At 45.4% G+C, this 17349-nt stretch overlaps 1 protein-coding gene across 1 annotated transcript; it reads right to left on the bottom strand.

Moving 5' to 3' along the window:
- Window positions 1-744: 744 nt before the first annotated feature.
- On the bottom strand, window positions 745-2070 carry LOC112068060 (thiol S-methyltransferase TMT1A-like). Its single transcript, XM_024135074.1, has 2 exons — window positions 1552-2070; window positions 745-981 (listed from the first exon to the last, which is right to left on the bottom strand). Exons 1-2 carry the CDS (start codon window positions 2059-2061, stop codon window positions 745-747), a joined length of 747 nt encoding a protein of 248 aa, XP_023990842.1. The 5' UTR covers window positions 2062-2070.
- Window positions 2071-17349: the final 15279 nt, after the last annotated feature.

Here is a 17349-nt window from a genome sequence, read left to right as displayed (position 1 = left end):
AAGTTTGCTGCAAAATGAGTTCTGTTTTACTCACAGACATAATTCAAACAGTTTTAGAAACTTCTGAGTGTTTTCTATCCAATAGTAATAATAATATGCATATTGTATGATCTAGAAAAGAGTACGAGGCCGTTTCATTTGGGCACGATTTTTTCCAAAGTGAAAACAGCGCCCACCTATTGACAAGAATTAACATGGGTCAATGGAAACCTGCGAAGTGAATGGCTGTATTGGTGGAAATGCTATTATCGACAGAGGCCTCACATGGGAGTGAAGAGCTGTACATAAACAAAGAGTAGAATGGAGCACTATCTTCTACTGGCTATAGAAGACAAGACCTTCCAACAGAGGAGACTGCTAAAAACACTATAAAAAACACAATCAACAGCTAATCTCCACTGGGGACCTCAAGCCACCAAGGTCGAAGGAATTATGATTCACTCTTCAGTGTTGTGACGGCCATGTCCATACAACTGCACCCAAAGAAACAGAAACTGACTGCTTGCATGGGCTGAGTAGAGAGTAGTAGTATACAGTTATAGCTACTCTGTTGTTACTGCAACATAGTCAATTTCATTCATTCCTAAACTGAATGGCAAATAAGTTGTGAATAGCAGGAAGTGACATTAATTCACAGTTGCTTAATAATATTGCCCAAATCTTTTTAGAAAAGTTATTTATTGGTCAAAGTATAAAATATGTAGATAAACTCAACTGTTTGACTTTAACAGTTGAATGAAACGTTCACTTGATGGCATATCCAAGGATGTGCGGTTTGATCATGAAAGTGACCCGCGGAGCCTCAATGTGTCGGAGCTGGATCTCTGAGAACCCAGCAGCCTCCAAATCTCTCCACGTTGCCCTGGTAACCATGCAGCCATCCCCCAGGTAGTACCACATCGGCTGGAACATGTGCTGGAAGAAGTATATCCAAGAGGAGGGTTCTGACTCTACATGCTCCAGAAAGTACAGAGCACCACCCTGTTGGACAACAAATGTGTAGATTCTATTCTCATTCCCCAAAACCATCAAATCAATCAAAAGTAGCTGGGTGTCTGATCTAGGGACTGAAAATGCAATGGGAAACTTGACAAAAATGTACATATCACTATCTATCCCAGTCCCACCCAATCACCAGATATCAAATAGAATGTTTGGTCAAATGTGCTTGGCTTAACCCAAATGTAAGACATAGTGGAAAGGCTACATGTGTAAAAATGTAGATTACATCGATATAATTACATTGCTTAGTTAGGCAAGGTGTTTATACTGTGTCGGGGGGTTTCACACACCTCTTGTTTACAGACAAGGGATTTGTCACAAGCTTTGTGTCTAAAAATACCTAAGACTTAACATCGCTACAGGCTTAACTTTTAACACGAGGACAACAAGGTGCAAGTTAGAGAACTCTCTCAATTCACTATTGGAGTCTGGAATGTACAGTAGATCTCAGTTATCATTTTACTAAACAATAACTCGTATTAGGCCTATAGGCCAGGCCACGTCTCCCTAGCTTGACACATAACCTACTAGCTCAAATAATTAACTCACTTTTCGGAGTATCCGTCTTGCCTCATCCAGTACCTGTGGCACGTTGTTGACGGAACACAGCACAAGCGTGCAGACAACAACATCCACTGACTCATCTTGCACTGCCATCAGGTCCTCTCCTGAGGCAACCATGAAGCTTTCATAGGTCAGGTGGTTGCTTGCTGTCATACTCATCTGCAGGTACTTCTCAAAGTGAGGGTTGGGGTCTGTGCAAATGACCGTGCAACCGTATGGGTAGTATTTGAAGTTGGCCCCACTACCACAGCCAATCTCCAGAAGTCGAAGTGTACCGTCCGTGTTGCAGAATTTACACAAGTCTCGGAAAAGGTTCCTCTTGTTTTCGTGCATTTTGTCGTTGTATGAAAAAGTGATATTGTAAGCAAGAAGCGGAAACAAACGCTTGTACATGCCATATAAGCCCAAAAACTCCATTAGTTGGAGAGGTAAGGTTATCGCCAAACAAATTAGCTTGCAGAAGTTCATCAAGAAGTTCCTCATAAGATATGTCATTTTCCCGGTGAAAACTCCCATGTGAATTTAAGCAGCACACTGCAGGCAGGCTAGGTGAGGTAGGATTTAGCCCATAGAAAGGTGATACAGGGATCAGGGAGGGTCAGGAGGAAGGTGCTAATCTGGTAGCTTTTCATCTTGCCTCATGATGGAGTTATTGCATCACAACCTCTTGCACTTTGGTCTTATCATAGCTTTGTAGAGGTTTGAAAACTGCTTTTATTTAGACACTCATTCTATAGCAATCCGTGTAGGTGTGAGTGTATAATGCAAATATTATGAACCTGTTTCACAGGGTGTTGTTTTACAGGTTATGTCAATGAACCATAAGCCCAAAAACTTTTATTAGGTGAAAAATATTGAAAATAGATGCAAAGATGTGAAAAAATTACATTTGCTAAGTACATTTCATATACACTGAACAAAAATATAAAACGCAACATGTAACAGTTTCAAAGATTTTACTGAATTACAGTTCATAAGGAAATGAAAATACACTTAACAAAAATATAAAATGCATTTGTGTTTGCTGTCCATAGCTTATGCCTGTCAATACCATAACCACAATTCCATCATGGGTCACGTTGACATCAGCAAACCGCTCGCCCACACGATGCCATACACAGTCTGCCTGGTAGCTGAAACCAGGATTCATCCGTGAAGAGCACACTTCTCCAGTGTGCCAGTGGCCATTGAAGGTGAGCTTTTACCCACTGCAGTCGGTTACGTCACCAAACTGCAGTCAGGTCAAGACCCCCGGTGAGGATGACGAGCTTCACCAAGATGGTTTCTGACAGATTTCGCAGAACAATATTTGTTGTGTAAACCCACAGTTTCATCAGCTGTCCGGGTGGCTGGTCTCAGATGATCCTGCAGGTGAAAAAGCCAGATGTGGAGGTCCTGGACTGGTGTGGTTACACACGGTCTGCGGGTTTGAGGCCAGTTGGCCATACTGATAAATTCCCTAAAACAATGTTGGAGGTGGTTTATGGTAGAGAAATTAACAAATTATCTGGCAACAGCTCTGGTGGACATTCCTTCAGTCAGCATGCATATTGCACACTCCCTCAAAACTTGAGACATCTGTGTCATTGTGTTGTGACACAAAACTGCACATTTTAGATTGGCCTTTTATTGTCCCCAGCAGAAGGTGCACCTGTGTAATGATCATGCTGCTTAATCCATTTCTTGACATGCCACACCTGTCAGGTGGATGGATTATCTCAGCAAATGAGGAATGCTCACTTTATTCCAGCTGATGAAACATCGAACACACTTTACATGTTACGTTTATATTTTTGTTCAGTATATGTACAGTGGGGAGAACAAGTATTTGATACACTGCCGATTTTGCAGGTTTTCCTACTTACAAAGCATGTAGAGGTCTGTAATTTTTATCATAGGTACACTTCAACTATGAGAGACGGAATCTAAAACAAAAATCCAGAAAATCACATTGTATGATTTTTAAGTAATTAATTTGCATTTTATTGCATGACATAAGTATTTGATACATCAGGAAGCAGAACTTAATATTTGGTACAGAAACCTTTTTTTGCAATTACAGAGATCATACGTTTCCTGTAGTTCTTTACCAGGTTTGCACACACTGCAGCAGGATTTTGGCCCACTCCTCCATACAGACCTTCTCCAGATCCTTCAGGTTTCGGGGCTGTCGTTTGGGCAATACGGACTTTCAGCTCCTCCAAAGATTTTCTATTGGGTTCATCTCTGGAGACTGGCTAGGCCACTCCAGGACCTTGAGATGCTTCTTACGGAGCCACTCCTTAGTTGCCCTGGCTGTGTGTTTCGGGTCATTGTCATGCTGGAAGACCCAGCCACGACCCATCTTCAATGCTCTTACTGAGGGAAGGAGGTTGTTGGCCAAGATCTCGCGATACATGGCCCCATCCATCCTCCCCTCAATACGGTGCAGTCGTCCTGTCCCCTTTGCAGAAAAGCATCCCCAAAGAATGATGTTCCACCTCCATGCTTCACGGTTGGGATGGTGTTCTTGGGTTGTACTCATCCTTCTTCTTCCTCCAAACACGGAGAGTGGAGTTTAGACCAAAAAGCTTTATTTTTGTCTCATCAGACCACATGACCTTCTCCCATTCCTCCTCTGGATCATCCAGATGGTCATTGGCAAACTTCAGACGGGACTGGACATGCGATGGCTTGAGCAGGGGGACCTTGCGTGCGCTGCAGGATTTTAATCCATGGCGGCGTAGTGTGTTACTAATGGTTTTCTTTGAGACTGTGGTCCCAGCTCTCTTCAGGTCATTGACCAGGTCCTGCCGTGTAGTTCTGGGCTGATCCCTCACCTTCCTCATGATCATTGATGCCCCACGAGGTGAGATCTTGCATGGAGCCCCAGGCCGAGGGTGATTGACCGTCATCTTGAAATTAATTACTTAAAAATCATACAATGTGATTTTCTGGATTTTTGTTTTAGATTCCGTCTCTCACAGTTGAAGTGTACTATGATAAAAATTACAGACCTCTACATGCTTTGTAAGTAGGAAAACCTGCAAAATCGGCAGTGTATCAAATACTTGTTCTCCCCACTGTATGTCATTGCTATTTTCTAAGCCAGTTTAATTACATTTTATGCACAAGTAAGTAACTAAAGCAATGCCCAAGAAATGCACACTGAATACATAGGCGTTGACAAAAATGTTCAAACAATTGCTGGGACAGGCCATTACTTGACAGCATGGCCCATAATATGTGGTTTGATCATGAAGTTGAGTGGTGCCTCAGTTTGAGCTCAGAGAACCCAGTAGCCTCCAGATCTTTCCATGTCGCCCTGACTACCTCACATCCATCCCGAAAGTAGTACCAAATCGGCTGGAGGACATACAGTTGAAGTCGGAAGTTTACATACACCTTAGCCAAATACATTTAAACTCAGTTTTTCACAATTCCTGACATTTAATTCTAGCAAAAATTCCCTGTTTTAGGTCAGTTAAGATCCCCACTTTATTTTAAGAATGTGAAATGTCAGAATAATAGCAGAGAGAATGATTAATTTCAGCTTTTATTTCTTTCATCACGTTCCCAGTTCCCAACCTTCCATAAGCTTCCCACAATAAGTTGGGTGAATTTTGGCCCATTCCTCCTGACAGAGCTGGTGTAACTGAATCAGGTTTGTAGGCCTCCTTGTTCGCACACACCTTTTCAGTTCTGCCCACACATTTCCTATAGGATTGAGGTCAGGGCTTTGTGATGGCCACTCCAATACCTTGACTTTGTTGTCCTTAAGCCATTTTGCCACAACTTTGGAAGTATGCTTGGGATCATTGTCCATTTGGAAGACCCGTTTGCAACCAAGGTTTAACTTCCTGACTGATGTCTTGAGATGTTGCTTCAATATATCCATATAATTTTCCCTTCCTCATGATACCATATATTTTGTGAAGTGCACCAGTCCCTCCTGCAGCAAAGCACCCCCACAACATGACACTGCCATTCCCGTGCTTCACGGTTGGGATGGTGTTCTTTGGCTTGCAAGCCTCTCCCTTTATCCTCCAAACATAACGATGGTCATTATGGCCAAACAGTTCTATTTTTGTTTCATCAGACCAGAGGACATTTCTCCAAAAAGTACGATCTTTGTCCCCATGTGCAGTTGCAAAACATAGTCTGGCTTTTTATGGCAGTTTTGGAGCAGTGGCTTCTTCCTTGCTGAGTGGCCTTCCAGGTTAAGTCGATATAAAACTCGTGTTACTGTTGTACTTTTACTTTTGTACCTGTTTCCTCCAGCATCTTCACAAGGTCCTTTGCTTTTGTTCTGGGATTGATTTGCACTTTTCGAACCAAAGTACATTCATCTCTAGGAGACAGAACGCGTCTCCTTCCTGAGCGGTATGATGGCTGCGTGGTCCCATGGTGTTTATACTTGCGTACTATTGTTTGTACAGATGAACGTGGTACCTTCAGGCATTTGGAAATTGCTCCCAAGGATGAACCAGACTTGTGAGGTCTACAGTTATTTTTCTGAAGTCTTGGCTGATTTCTTTTGATTTTCCCATGATGTCAAGCAAGGAGGCACAGAGTTTGAAGGTAGGCCTTGAAATGCATCCACAGGTACACCTCCAATTGACTCAAATTATGTCAATTAACCTAGCAGAAGCTTCTAAAGCCATGACATAATTTTCGGGAATTTCCCATGCTGTTTATTAAAGGCACAGTCAACTTAGTGTATGTAAACCTTTGACCCACTGGAATTGTGAAACTGTTACGTTCGTCGTCGGAATGAGATCAAGGTGCAGCGTGGTAGGCGTACATTTTCCTTTAATTTAAATGTTCCACCAAAAAAACAATAGGTGGTTGGATCATGGATCATCACTACAGGCTCCGGGCCATGGATATCACTACAGGCTCCGCGGCCATGGATCATCACTGGAGGCTTCTGCCATGGATTATCACTGGAGGCTCCGGGCCATGGATCATCACTGGAGGCTTCGTGCCATGGATCATCACTACAGGCTCCGGGCCATGGATCATCACTGGATGCTTCGTGCCATGGATCATCACTAGAGGCTTCGTGCCATGGATCATCACTACAGGCTCCGGGCCATGGATCATCACTGGAGGCTTTGTGCCATGGATTATCACTGGAGGCTTCGTACCATGGATCATCACTACAGGCTCCGGGCCATGGATCATCACTGGAGGCTTTGTGCCATGGATTATCACTGGAGGCTTCGTCCATGGATCATCACTACAGGCTCCGGGCCATGGATCATCACTGGAGGCTTCGAGCCATGGATCATCACGAGAGGCTGCGTACGTGGAGCCGGAACAGTCTCACCGGACTGAGAAGACGTACTGGAGGCCTGGTGCGTGGAGCTGCCACAGGGCTTACCAGGCTGGGGAGACATACTGGAGGCCTGGTACATGGAACCGGAAGAGGTCTCATCGGACTGAGGAGACGTACTGGAAGCCTGGTGCGTGGAGCTACCACAGGGCTTACCAGGCTGGGGAGACATACTGGAGGCCTGGTACGTGGAACCGGAACAGGTCTCACCGGACTGGGGAGATGCACTGGAAGCCTGGTGCGTGGAACAGGCACGGATACACTGGGCCGTGGAGGCGCACTGGAGGTCTCGAGCATAGAGCTGGCACAACCCGTCCTGGCTGGATGCCCACTTCCGCCCGGCAAATGCGGGGCGCTGGCACAGAGCGCACCGGCCTGTGAATGCTCACTGGAGACACTGTGCGCATCACCGCATAACACGTGTGCCTGACCAGTCACACGCTCCCCACGGTAAGCACGGGGAGTTGGCTCAGGTCTAAACCCTGACACCGCCAATCTCCTCGTGTCCCCCCCCACAAAAAAGGAGCAAAATAAATAAATAAATAAATACAGTAGGGAAAGAGGTAGTTGTTTGGGCTAAATTATAGATGGGCTATGTACAGGTGCAGTAATCTGTGAGCTGCTCTGACAGCTGGTGCTTAAAGCTAGTGAGGGAGATAAGTGTTTCCAGTTTCAGAGATATTTGTAGTTCGTTCCAGTCATTGGCAGCAGAGAACTGGAAGGAGAGGCGGCCAAAGAAAGAATTGGTTTTGGGGGTGACCAGAGAATAAACCTGCTGGAGCGCGTGCTACAGGTGGGGTGCTGCTATGGTCACCAGCAAGCTGAGATAAGGGGGACTTTACCTAGCAGGTCTTGTAGATGACCTGGAGCCAGTGGGTTGGCGACGAGTTTGAAGCGAGGCCAGCCAACGAGAGTGTACAGGTCGCAGTGGTGGGTAGTATATGGGGCTTTGGTGACAAAACGGATGGCACTGTGATAGACTGCATCCAATTTATTGAGTAGGGTATTGGAGGCTATTTTGTAAATGACATCACCGAAGTCGAGGATTGGTAGGATGGTCAGTTTTACAAGGGTATGTTTGGCAGCATGAGTGAAGGATGCTTTGTTGCGGAATAGGAACCCAATTCTAGATTTAACTTTGGATTGGAGATGTTTGATGTGAGTCTGGAAGGAGAGTTTACAGTCTAACCAGACACCTAGGTATTTGTAGTTGTCCACATATTCTAAGTCAGAGCCGTCCAGAGTAGTGATGTTGGACAGGCGGGCAGGTGCAGGCACCGATCGGTTGAAGAGCATGCATTTAGTTTTACTTGTATTTAAGAGCAATTGGAGGCCACGGAAGGAGAGTTGTATGGCATTGAAGCTCGCCTGGAGGGTTGTTAACACAGTGTCCAAAGAAGGGCCAGAAGTATACAGAATGGTGTCGTCTGTGTAGAGGTGGATCAGAGACTCACCAGCAGCAAGAACGACATCATTGATGTATACAGAGAAGAGAGTCGGTCCAAGAATTGAACCCTGTGGCACCCCCATAGAGACTGCCAGAGGCCCGGACAACAGACMCTCCGATTTGACACACGGAACTCTATCAGAGAAGTAGTTGGTGAACCAGGCAAGGCAATCATTTGAGAAACCAAGGCTGTCGAGTCTGCCGATGAGGATGTGGTGATTGACAGAGTCGAAAGCCTTGGCCAGGTCAATGAATACGGCTGCACAGTATTGTTTCTTATCAATGGCGGTTAAGATATCGTTTAGGACCTTGAGCGTGGCTGAGGTGCACCCATGACCAGCTCTGAAACCAGATTGCATGGCGGAGAAGGTATGGTGGGATTCAAAATGGTCGGTAATCTGTTTGGTGACTTGGCTTTCAAAGACCTTAGAAAGGCAGGGTAGGATAGATATAGGTCTGTAGCAGTTTGGGTCAAGAGTGTCCCCCCCTTTGAAGAGGGGGATGACCGCAGCTGCTTTCCAATCATTGGGAATCTCAGACGACACGAAAGAGAGGTTGAACAGGCTAGTAATAGGGGTGGCAACAATTTCAGCAGATACTTTTAGAAAGAAAGGGTCCAGATTATCTAGCCCGGCTGATTTGTAGGGGTCCAGATTTAGCAGCTCTTTCAGAACATCAGCTGACTGGATTTGGGAGAAGGAGAAATGGGGAAGGCTTGGGCGAGTAGCTGTGGGGGGGCAGTGCTGTTGACCGGGGTAGGKGTAGCCAGGTGGAAAGCATGGCCAGCCGTAGAAAAATGCTTATTGAAATTCTCAATTATTGTGGATTTATCAGTGGTGACAGTGTTTCCTATCTTCAGTGCAGTGGGCAGCTGGGAGGAGGTGTTCTTATTCTCCATGGAATTTACAGTGTCCCAGAACTTTTTTGAATTTGTGTTGCAGGAAGCAAATTTCTGCTTGAAAAAGCGAGCCTTGGCTTTTCTAACTGCCTGTGTATATTGGTTTCTAGCTTCCCTGAAAAGTTGCATATCACGGGGGCTGTTCGATGCTAATGCAGAACGCCATAGGATGTTTTTGTGTTGGTTAAGGGCAGTCAGGTCTGGAGAGAACCAAGGGCTATATCTGTTCCTGGTTCTAAATTTCTTGAATGGGGCATGCTTATTTAAGATGGTGAGGAAGGCATTCTTAAAAAATAACCAGGCATCCTCTACTGACGGGATGAGATCAATATCCTTCCAGGATACCCCGGCCAGNGGAAGGCATTCTTAAAAAATAACCAGGCATCCTCTACTGACGGGATGAGATCAATATCCTTCCAGGATACCCCGGCCAGGTCGATTAGAAAGGCCTGCTCGCTGAAGTGTTTCAGGGAGCGTTTGACAGTGATGAGTGGAGGTCGTTTGACCGCTGACCCATTACGGATGCAGGCAATGAGGCAGTGATCGCTGAGATCTTGGTTGAAAACAGCAGAGGTGTATTTAGAGGGCAAGTTGGTTAGGATGATATCTATGAGGGTGCCCGTGTTTACGGCTTTGGGGTGGTACCTGGAAGGTTCATTGATAATTTGTGTGAGATTGAGGGCATCAAGCTTAGATTGTAGGATGGCTGGGGTGTTAAGCATGTTCCAGTTTAGGTCGCCTAGCAGCACGAVCTCTGAAGATAGATGGGGGGCAATCAGTTCACATATGGTGTCCAGAGCACAGAGCACATATAAATTGTAAAGTACAGATACCCAAAGTATGGTCACTGTAATGTTTAGAAGCAGTGTACACACATCAGGTAATCATCACATAAACCTATAAACACATTTTAAATGTAAAGATATTCAACCACAATGTATCTGTAAGCCTGGTGTTGGATTGTTAGTTTGCATAAACTCACACATTGGTCTGAGGAAAAACTTTCAGAAGAAGAAAAGATGCCACCTACCACACTTTACCATGATGTGTATTTGATGTGTCCATCTGTATTTCCATCTGTGACCAAAAAAACTCAACATCCCAGTTGTGACTCAAACATTGTCTTGCCTGCTATTGCACAGAACCAGTCAATGTTTTCTATTTGATAAGTTGGTAATACTTCACAGGTCTGGTGCAGAATGATTGATAAGTCGTTGAAAGTTGTCATGGAATGACAGTGGACACGGACAGCTCATCACTACCACTGTCCAGATCAACACAGCAGAACAGCACCAGCCACCCAGCAGTTCAGTAAGAGATTTCTTTACGTAAAATAATCCAAATAGTGTAATTATTGCCCATAATAATGTAATGTACTGTAGTGATTGTACAGTGTAGGCTAGGCTGTCAAATATAGGACCAGGAGAAAACTCCAGACTAATCATACATAACATGACTAAGACACAGAGCTTTTGTTTGATAAGGGGGTCAAGAACCACTCTTGGCCCTGACTAAGATTTATCATTTCCTGACCAGGAAAAATGTAGTGGTCCTGTACATGTCATACACACAAAGTACATTGCTTATCATTGTTTAAAAATGGCCCATTAAATCAAATCAGGTGTTATGGCGGGTGTAGCGAAATGCTTATGTTCCTAGTTCCGATCAATCAATGCAGTAAATGTGAACAAGCACACAATAATCCCCCCCAAAACAAATTGTATTACAGCAGAAGATACATAAACAGTATGTAAACATTAAGTGACCAGTGTTCAATGACTATGTGCATAGGGCATTAGTAAGTTTATATTAGTGAGTTTATTATATTCGCGAGATTTTCATTATTGAGTTTATATCCACTAGATGGAAGTGGTCCTCTTCTACTGGCATTCTGAGCTTCCACTCTCCCTAAAGAACATCCAGCTTGTTGCCCTAAGAGTTTGGTTATGAGGTGCTAGCTTCAGATGTATACACACCCTCTTTTATGCAGTACAGAAAACTTTAATAAGGTGAGAAACATTGACAATGTAGAGGTCAAGATGTGAAACTACATTTTATGCACAAGTAAGCAACAAAAGCAATGCCATTAAGAAAATAACATCGTTACAATGAATAGGTGTTTACAATACTTCTCAGCCAGTGTGCTGAGATAGGCCAAACCCAGAGAATGTATCGCAGACTTTACTTGACAGCATAACCACGCACAATGTGTGGTTTGATCATCGGTGCCTCGATGTGCCTCAGTTTGATCCCAGCATCCTCCAGATCATTCCATATTGCCCTGTTAACCTCTCATCCAACCCCAAAGTAATATCAAGTCGGCTGGAGCACGTGCTGGAAGAAGTACAGTAAGTCTAAAGGTAGGACACACCTACTCATTCAAGGGTATTTTTTTTTTCTTCTAATTTATACATTGTAGAATATTAGTGAATACATCAAAACTATGAAATAACACATATGGAATCATGTAGTAACCAAAAAGTGTAATAAATCAAAATGTATTTTATATTTGAGATTCTTCAAAGTAGCCACCCTTTGCCTTGATGACAGCTTTGCACACTCTTGGCATCTTGATTTGTTTAACGTTTTTTTTTGTTTCTACATGATTCCATATGTGTTTGTTCATAGTTTTGATGTCTTCAGTATTATTCTCCAATGTAGAAAATAGTAAAAATAAATAAAAAGTAGGTCAATCAATCAAATTCAATAACATGTATTTATATAGCCCTTTTTACATCAGCCGATGTCACAAAGTGATGTACATAAACCCAGCCTAAAACCCCAAACAGCAAGCAATGCAGATGTAGAAGCATGGTGGCTTGGAAAACTCCCTAGAAAGGCAGGAACCTAGGAAGAAACCTAGAGAGGAACCAGACTATGAGGGGTGGCCAGTCCTCTTCTGGCTGTGCCGGGTGGAGAATATAACAGTACATGGCCAAGATGTTCAAACGTTCAAAGATGACTAGCAGGGTCAGATAATACTAATCACAGTGTAGAGGGTGCCACAGGTCAGCACCTCAGGAGTAAATGTCAGTTGGCTTTTCATAGCCGATCATTCAGAGTTAGAGACAGCAGGTGCGGTAGAGAGAGAGTCCAAAACAGCAGGTCCGGGACTAGGTAGCACGTTCGGTGAACAGGTCAGGGTTCCATAGCCGCAGGCAGAACAGTTGAAACTGGAGAAGCAGCACGACCAGGTGGTCTGGGGACAGCAAGGATTCATCAGGCCAGGTAGTCCTGAGGCATGGTCCTAGGGCTTAGGCCCTCCGGGAGAAAGAGAGAGTGAAAGAGAGAGAGAAGGAGAAAGAAAAAGAGAGAATTAGATGCAGCATACTTAAATTCACACAGGACACCGGATAAGACAGGAGAAATACTCCAGATATAACAGACTGACCCTAGCCCCCGATACATCAACTATTGCAGCATAAATACTAGAGACTGAGACAGGAGGGGTTGGGAGTCACTGTGGCCCCGTCCGATGATACCCCCAGACAGGGCCAAACAGGCAGGATATAACCCCACCCACTTTGCCAAAGCACAGCCCCCACACCACTAGAGGGATTACTTCAACCACAAACGTACTACCCTGAGACAAGGCCGAGTATAGCCCACGAAGATCTCCCCCACCTGCACCTGCTTCCTGACTCCCAGCGTCATCATTACAATCATTATTTGAATATGTTGGTAACCCGTTGCATAAAAACGATAATTCCCTCGAAGCCGGTGTTTGGAGGATATATTGGCACGGTTTGCCTAACAACACCCATGCCAATATATCCACCAAACACAGGCTTCTCGGGCATTATCACTTAAATAAAAATGCCTAATTACTAGGCTATTCAAAATCAAATACTAATTCACTATAATTGTAGGCTAAATCTGAATTTGCTTAATTTAGGTTGATCAATTATGTACCAAAAATATCTTAAATCAGTATGTTTTTCTGCCATGTGTATTATGTGGTAGGCTATGTAGGCTATTGTAAAACAGCACAATCATTATTTTATTTCACGTTTATTTTTGGGGCTTGAGCTCCTATATAGGCCTATGCTTATTCATAAACTCTAATATGCATATGGTTGTTTTGAATTCATGATCACCTTAGAAAGCACTGTCCATTTCGTTGTTTTAGGCTTTGAAACAACATCCATAACCACCATGTTTTCCACTCAGTTTCAACCTGTTGTTGAATTTATTTCTTCAAATTGATCAATCACAGTGAGGTGAGTTTTAAAAGCACACTGTTTTGATGAGACGTGTTTGATGTGATTGTATTTGCATTGATGTCAGAGTTGTTAGAGGGACAATACAGCCCTGAGTACCAGGCCATTAGCGACCTGATGTAATTTAGGCAGTGGCTAGCACAGTTAGCTAACTAGCAACTTCACTAGCAGAAAGAGGTTAAATAAATTCTAGTCAGCTAGTTAGCATAAGATTATGTCTGCTAGCATAGCTAGCTAGCCCCCAGGTAACAGGGTTAGGATTTGGGGTCAGAGCTAGAATAGGGGTCAGGATTAGGATTAGGATAGGGGTTAGGGTCAAAATAGGGTTTAGGGTTAGATTAGAGTCAGAATAGGAGTTAGGGTTAGGGTTAGAGGCCAGTTACCCACCGTTCCTAAGATACTTAATTTTTTTATTTTCAGATGAGTTTACAAGAAAATATCTGATTATGGTGGCTATGGCGAAGAGGCGCTTCGTTGTGCTCTGAATGCTATTGAAAATGGGCAGGGCATTAAGGCAGTTGCCCGTGCCTTTAATGTGCCACACCCAAAACCCTGAGGCGCCACCAAGACAAGCCGGTCAAAACCCTAGGCGACAGCCATTTGGACAATCTTCACTGGCTCTTTCGAATGTGACTGGTGAATCATATCCCCCAAAAATGGAAAGAGACCTTTTTGGACTTACTGTACATCATGGGATGTCCAAAAAAAAGAAAGGCGGTTGGCAGGCATAGACTAGTTTTACAAAGCGGCACCCAGAATTATCCATCCGTATCCCACAAGCAAACAGTCTGGCGTGAGCTGTGTGTGTGCGTGCGTGCGTGCGTGTGTGTGTGTGTTTAATCAATATTTAATCAGTTACATTCCAATGAATTTGTAAAATATATCATAAATATTACACACTATTGAAAACTGTTTGCTCTTGAATTTCATTTTAAAGACTGCTGGGATTTAAAGTCTTGCCTTATTCAAATGATAATGAGTTTAGATTAACTACACATAATGGAGTGTAAGGAGAAGTTAAAAGAAGAGAATAAGGTGAGGTAAAAAATAGGGTTAGGCAGTTGCAGGTTTAGAACTACTGAATTTATTAAAGCACCATATATAAACCCCAAGTGCAAAATAATAAAGTACTCAGGAAATAGTAGGAGAGATTCCTCTCAGGAAAACAAGGAACATTTACAATGACCGACAAAGACAAATGACAGAGGGAGTATATATCTACAGTGATAGAGTGGGAATTGGAACCAGGTGTGTGTAATGATGACGAGACAAGTCTGGGGTTAATGAGTGAAGGGCGCTTGCCAGCAGCAGGTTCAGCAGCAACTAGAAGGCCGGCGACGCCAAACGACTGAGCTGTACAGGAGGGGTAGCCAAAGTGAAGGCTGGTGTGACAGTACCCTTTGTAGTACCCTTTGTAGTACCCTTTTTTTGTCTGGCTTTGTAGAAAGCCAGACCCTGAAAGACCGGGGCCACACTGCGGTGACGATCGGCCTGCGCCTTCTGCCGGAGGACGACGCGCTGGAGACGGGTGTGTGCTGTGCTCCATACCTCCTCGGCGCGCTGGAACCAATCGTCAACTGCAGGAGCCTCCATCTGACTCTGGTGCCAGGGTGCCAGGACCGGCTGATAGCCTAGAACACACTGAAAGGGTGTGAGGTTAGTGGAGGAGTGACGGAAACGCAGCCCACTCCCCCGGCCGGTACTGACAGTAAGTACGAAGGTACCTACCCAGTTCCTGATTTACCCATTCCACCTGCCCATTTGATTGGAGACGGTTCCCGGAGGTGAGGCTGACCGGGACCCCCAGTCGTTCCATGAAGGCCTTCCAGACATGGGAGGTGAACTGAGGACCACGGTCAGATACGACATCTTCCGGGATCCCGTAGTGCCGGAAGATGTGAGAGAAGAGAGCCGCCGCAGTCTGCATGGCCGTAGGGAGACCAGGCAGAGGAATCAAACAGGCTTTGGAAAACCGGTCCACAACGATCAGGATGGTGGTGTGTCCCCCTGAGGGGGGAAGGTCTGTGACAAAGTTCACGGAGAGATGGGACCAGGGTAATTGTGGAACCGGCAGTGGGTGGAGTTTGCCATAGGGGAGGTGTCTCGATGTCTTGCTCTGTGCGCAGGTGGAGCAGGAAGAGATGTAAACCCGGACGTTCTGGGCCAAGGTGGGCGACCAGTACTTAGAGGAGAGACAATAGATAGTACGGGCTATACCCGAGTGCCCCGACACAGATGCTATGTGTGCCCAGACAAGGAGTGGTCCCACATAGCCTCTCCAAAACGGATCTGACATGAGATATGTTGCTCGCTTGTAGTGGAGTACACCAAGATGTTGTCTATGTACACCACTACACAGCGACCCAACATGTCTCTAAACACCTCATTAATGAAGGATTGAAACACAGAGGGTGCATTTGTCAGGCCGTAGTGCATTACCCTGTATTCGTAGTGCCCGGTGCTGAAGGCGGTCTTCCATTCATCCGCCTCTCTGATGCGCACCAAGTTGTAGGCCCTGTGTAAATCCAATTTGGTAAAGTACTGAGCACTGGGCATCTGTTCGATCACAGTGGTTATGATAGGCAGAGGATATCTTAATTTAACAATTGCCTTATTCAGTGTCCGGTAATCGATACATGGGCAGAGACCTCTGTCTTTCTTCTTCATGATAAATAACCTGGAGGAGGCCGAAGAGGTGGACAGACGGAGAAATCCTTGGGCCAGCGCCTCCTGGAAATAGACCTCCATGGCTTCGGTCTCTGCATGCGAAAGAGGGTAGATGTGCCCCCGCTAGAGGGTAGAACCAGGCAGTAGGTCGATAGTGCAGTCCCATGGGCAATGAGGGGGCAGCCACATGGCACGAGTCTTCGTAAAAAAAACACCTGTAGGTCCCTGTATTCCTCCGGGATAGGGACATGGGTAGCCTGGTCCGGCTTTTCCACGGAGGTGGCAGAGATGAGCAAGGCACATCCACGCCTATCTGGGAAGGTGCAGGTGCGCTCCTCTGCCTGTCCCTTCCTCGCCTGGTTCTCCTTCTGTGACAGGTGTTCCAGGGGTTGTCCGATTCCCCGCAGTAGGAGCAGAGACCCTGTTGATGGTGGTGTTGCCGTTCCTCTGAGGGAAGGTGCATCATGCCCACCTCCATGGGCTCAGTCTCGCTGGAGGTTCCTGGGAGAGACCCGAACCCCCGGGATGGGCGATGAGGGACACGCAGGAGAATATCCAGGCGGATGGGCATGGCAATGAGCTGGTCCAGCGTGAGGTCCTCATCGCGACAGGCCAGCTTGGTCTGGACGGCCACCTGGCACGGAAGAGTTGGGTGAAGCGCTCATAAGACTGCACTTCTGGACCGTCCCTTTCCCAGACAGTGTACACCCACTCCAGAGCCTGGCCTGTCAGCATCGAGATCACCAAGGCCACCTTGTCCCTCTCGGAGGCTGTCCCGGCATGACGGGCAAGGTGGAGGTCACATTGCAGGAGAAACCCCCTACAGTGAGCTGGGGTGCCATCAAACTGCTCCCGGAGGGGCAGGTGGACGTTGCTGATCGGACCGGGTGATGTAGATGGTGGTGGGGTGGCTGGAACGACTGCGGGAAGTTGGTAAGGTGGTGGTGTAGCCTGCAGCTGGCATACAGCAGGCACGAGTCGTGGTATAAGAGCAAAGCTCCTATAGCGGAGAGGTCGGTATGTCCTGCTGCTTCCTGTTCTCTTGGGTCTGTCATTCTGTCACTAGTGTAGAGAGGAGTAGACAGGAGGCAGTTGAAGGTTTAGAACTACTGAATTTATTATTAAAGCACCATATATAAAAGCGGGACGATAACCAAAGTGCAAAATAATAAAGTACTCAAGAAATAGTCAGAAAGATTCCTCTCAGGAAAACAAGCTACATTTACAATGACCG

Source organism: Salvelinus sp. IW2-2015, unplaced genomic scaffold, assembly GCF_002910315.2.
Source record: "Salvelinus sp. IW2-2015 unplaced genomic scaffold, ASM291031v2 Un_scaffold65, whole genome shotgun sequence".
NCBI lineage: Eukaryota > Metazoa > Chordata > Actinopteri > Salmoniformes > Salmonidae > Salvelinus > Salvelinus sp. IW2-2015.
This window is presented reverse-complemented; position numbering and strand designations above follow the sequence as displayed.

Excerpts from the sequence above, each read along its gene's own strand:
- LOC112068060 (XM_024135074.1), bottom strand. The coding sequence starts at position 2,061 with ATGACATATCTTATGAGGAACTTCTTGATGAACTTCTGCAAGCTAATT. Across the intron at positions 982-1,551 it reads CAAGACGGATACTCCGAAAA|GGTGGTGCTCTGTACTTTCT; the intron begins GTGAGTTAATTA and ends GTTGTCCAACAG.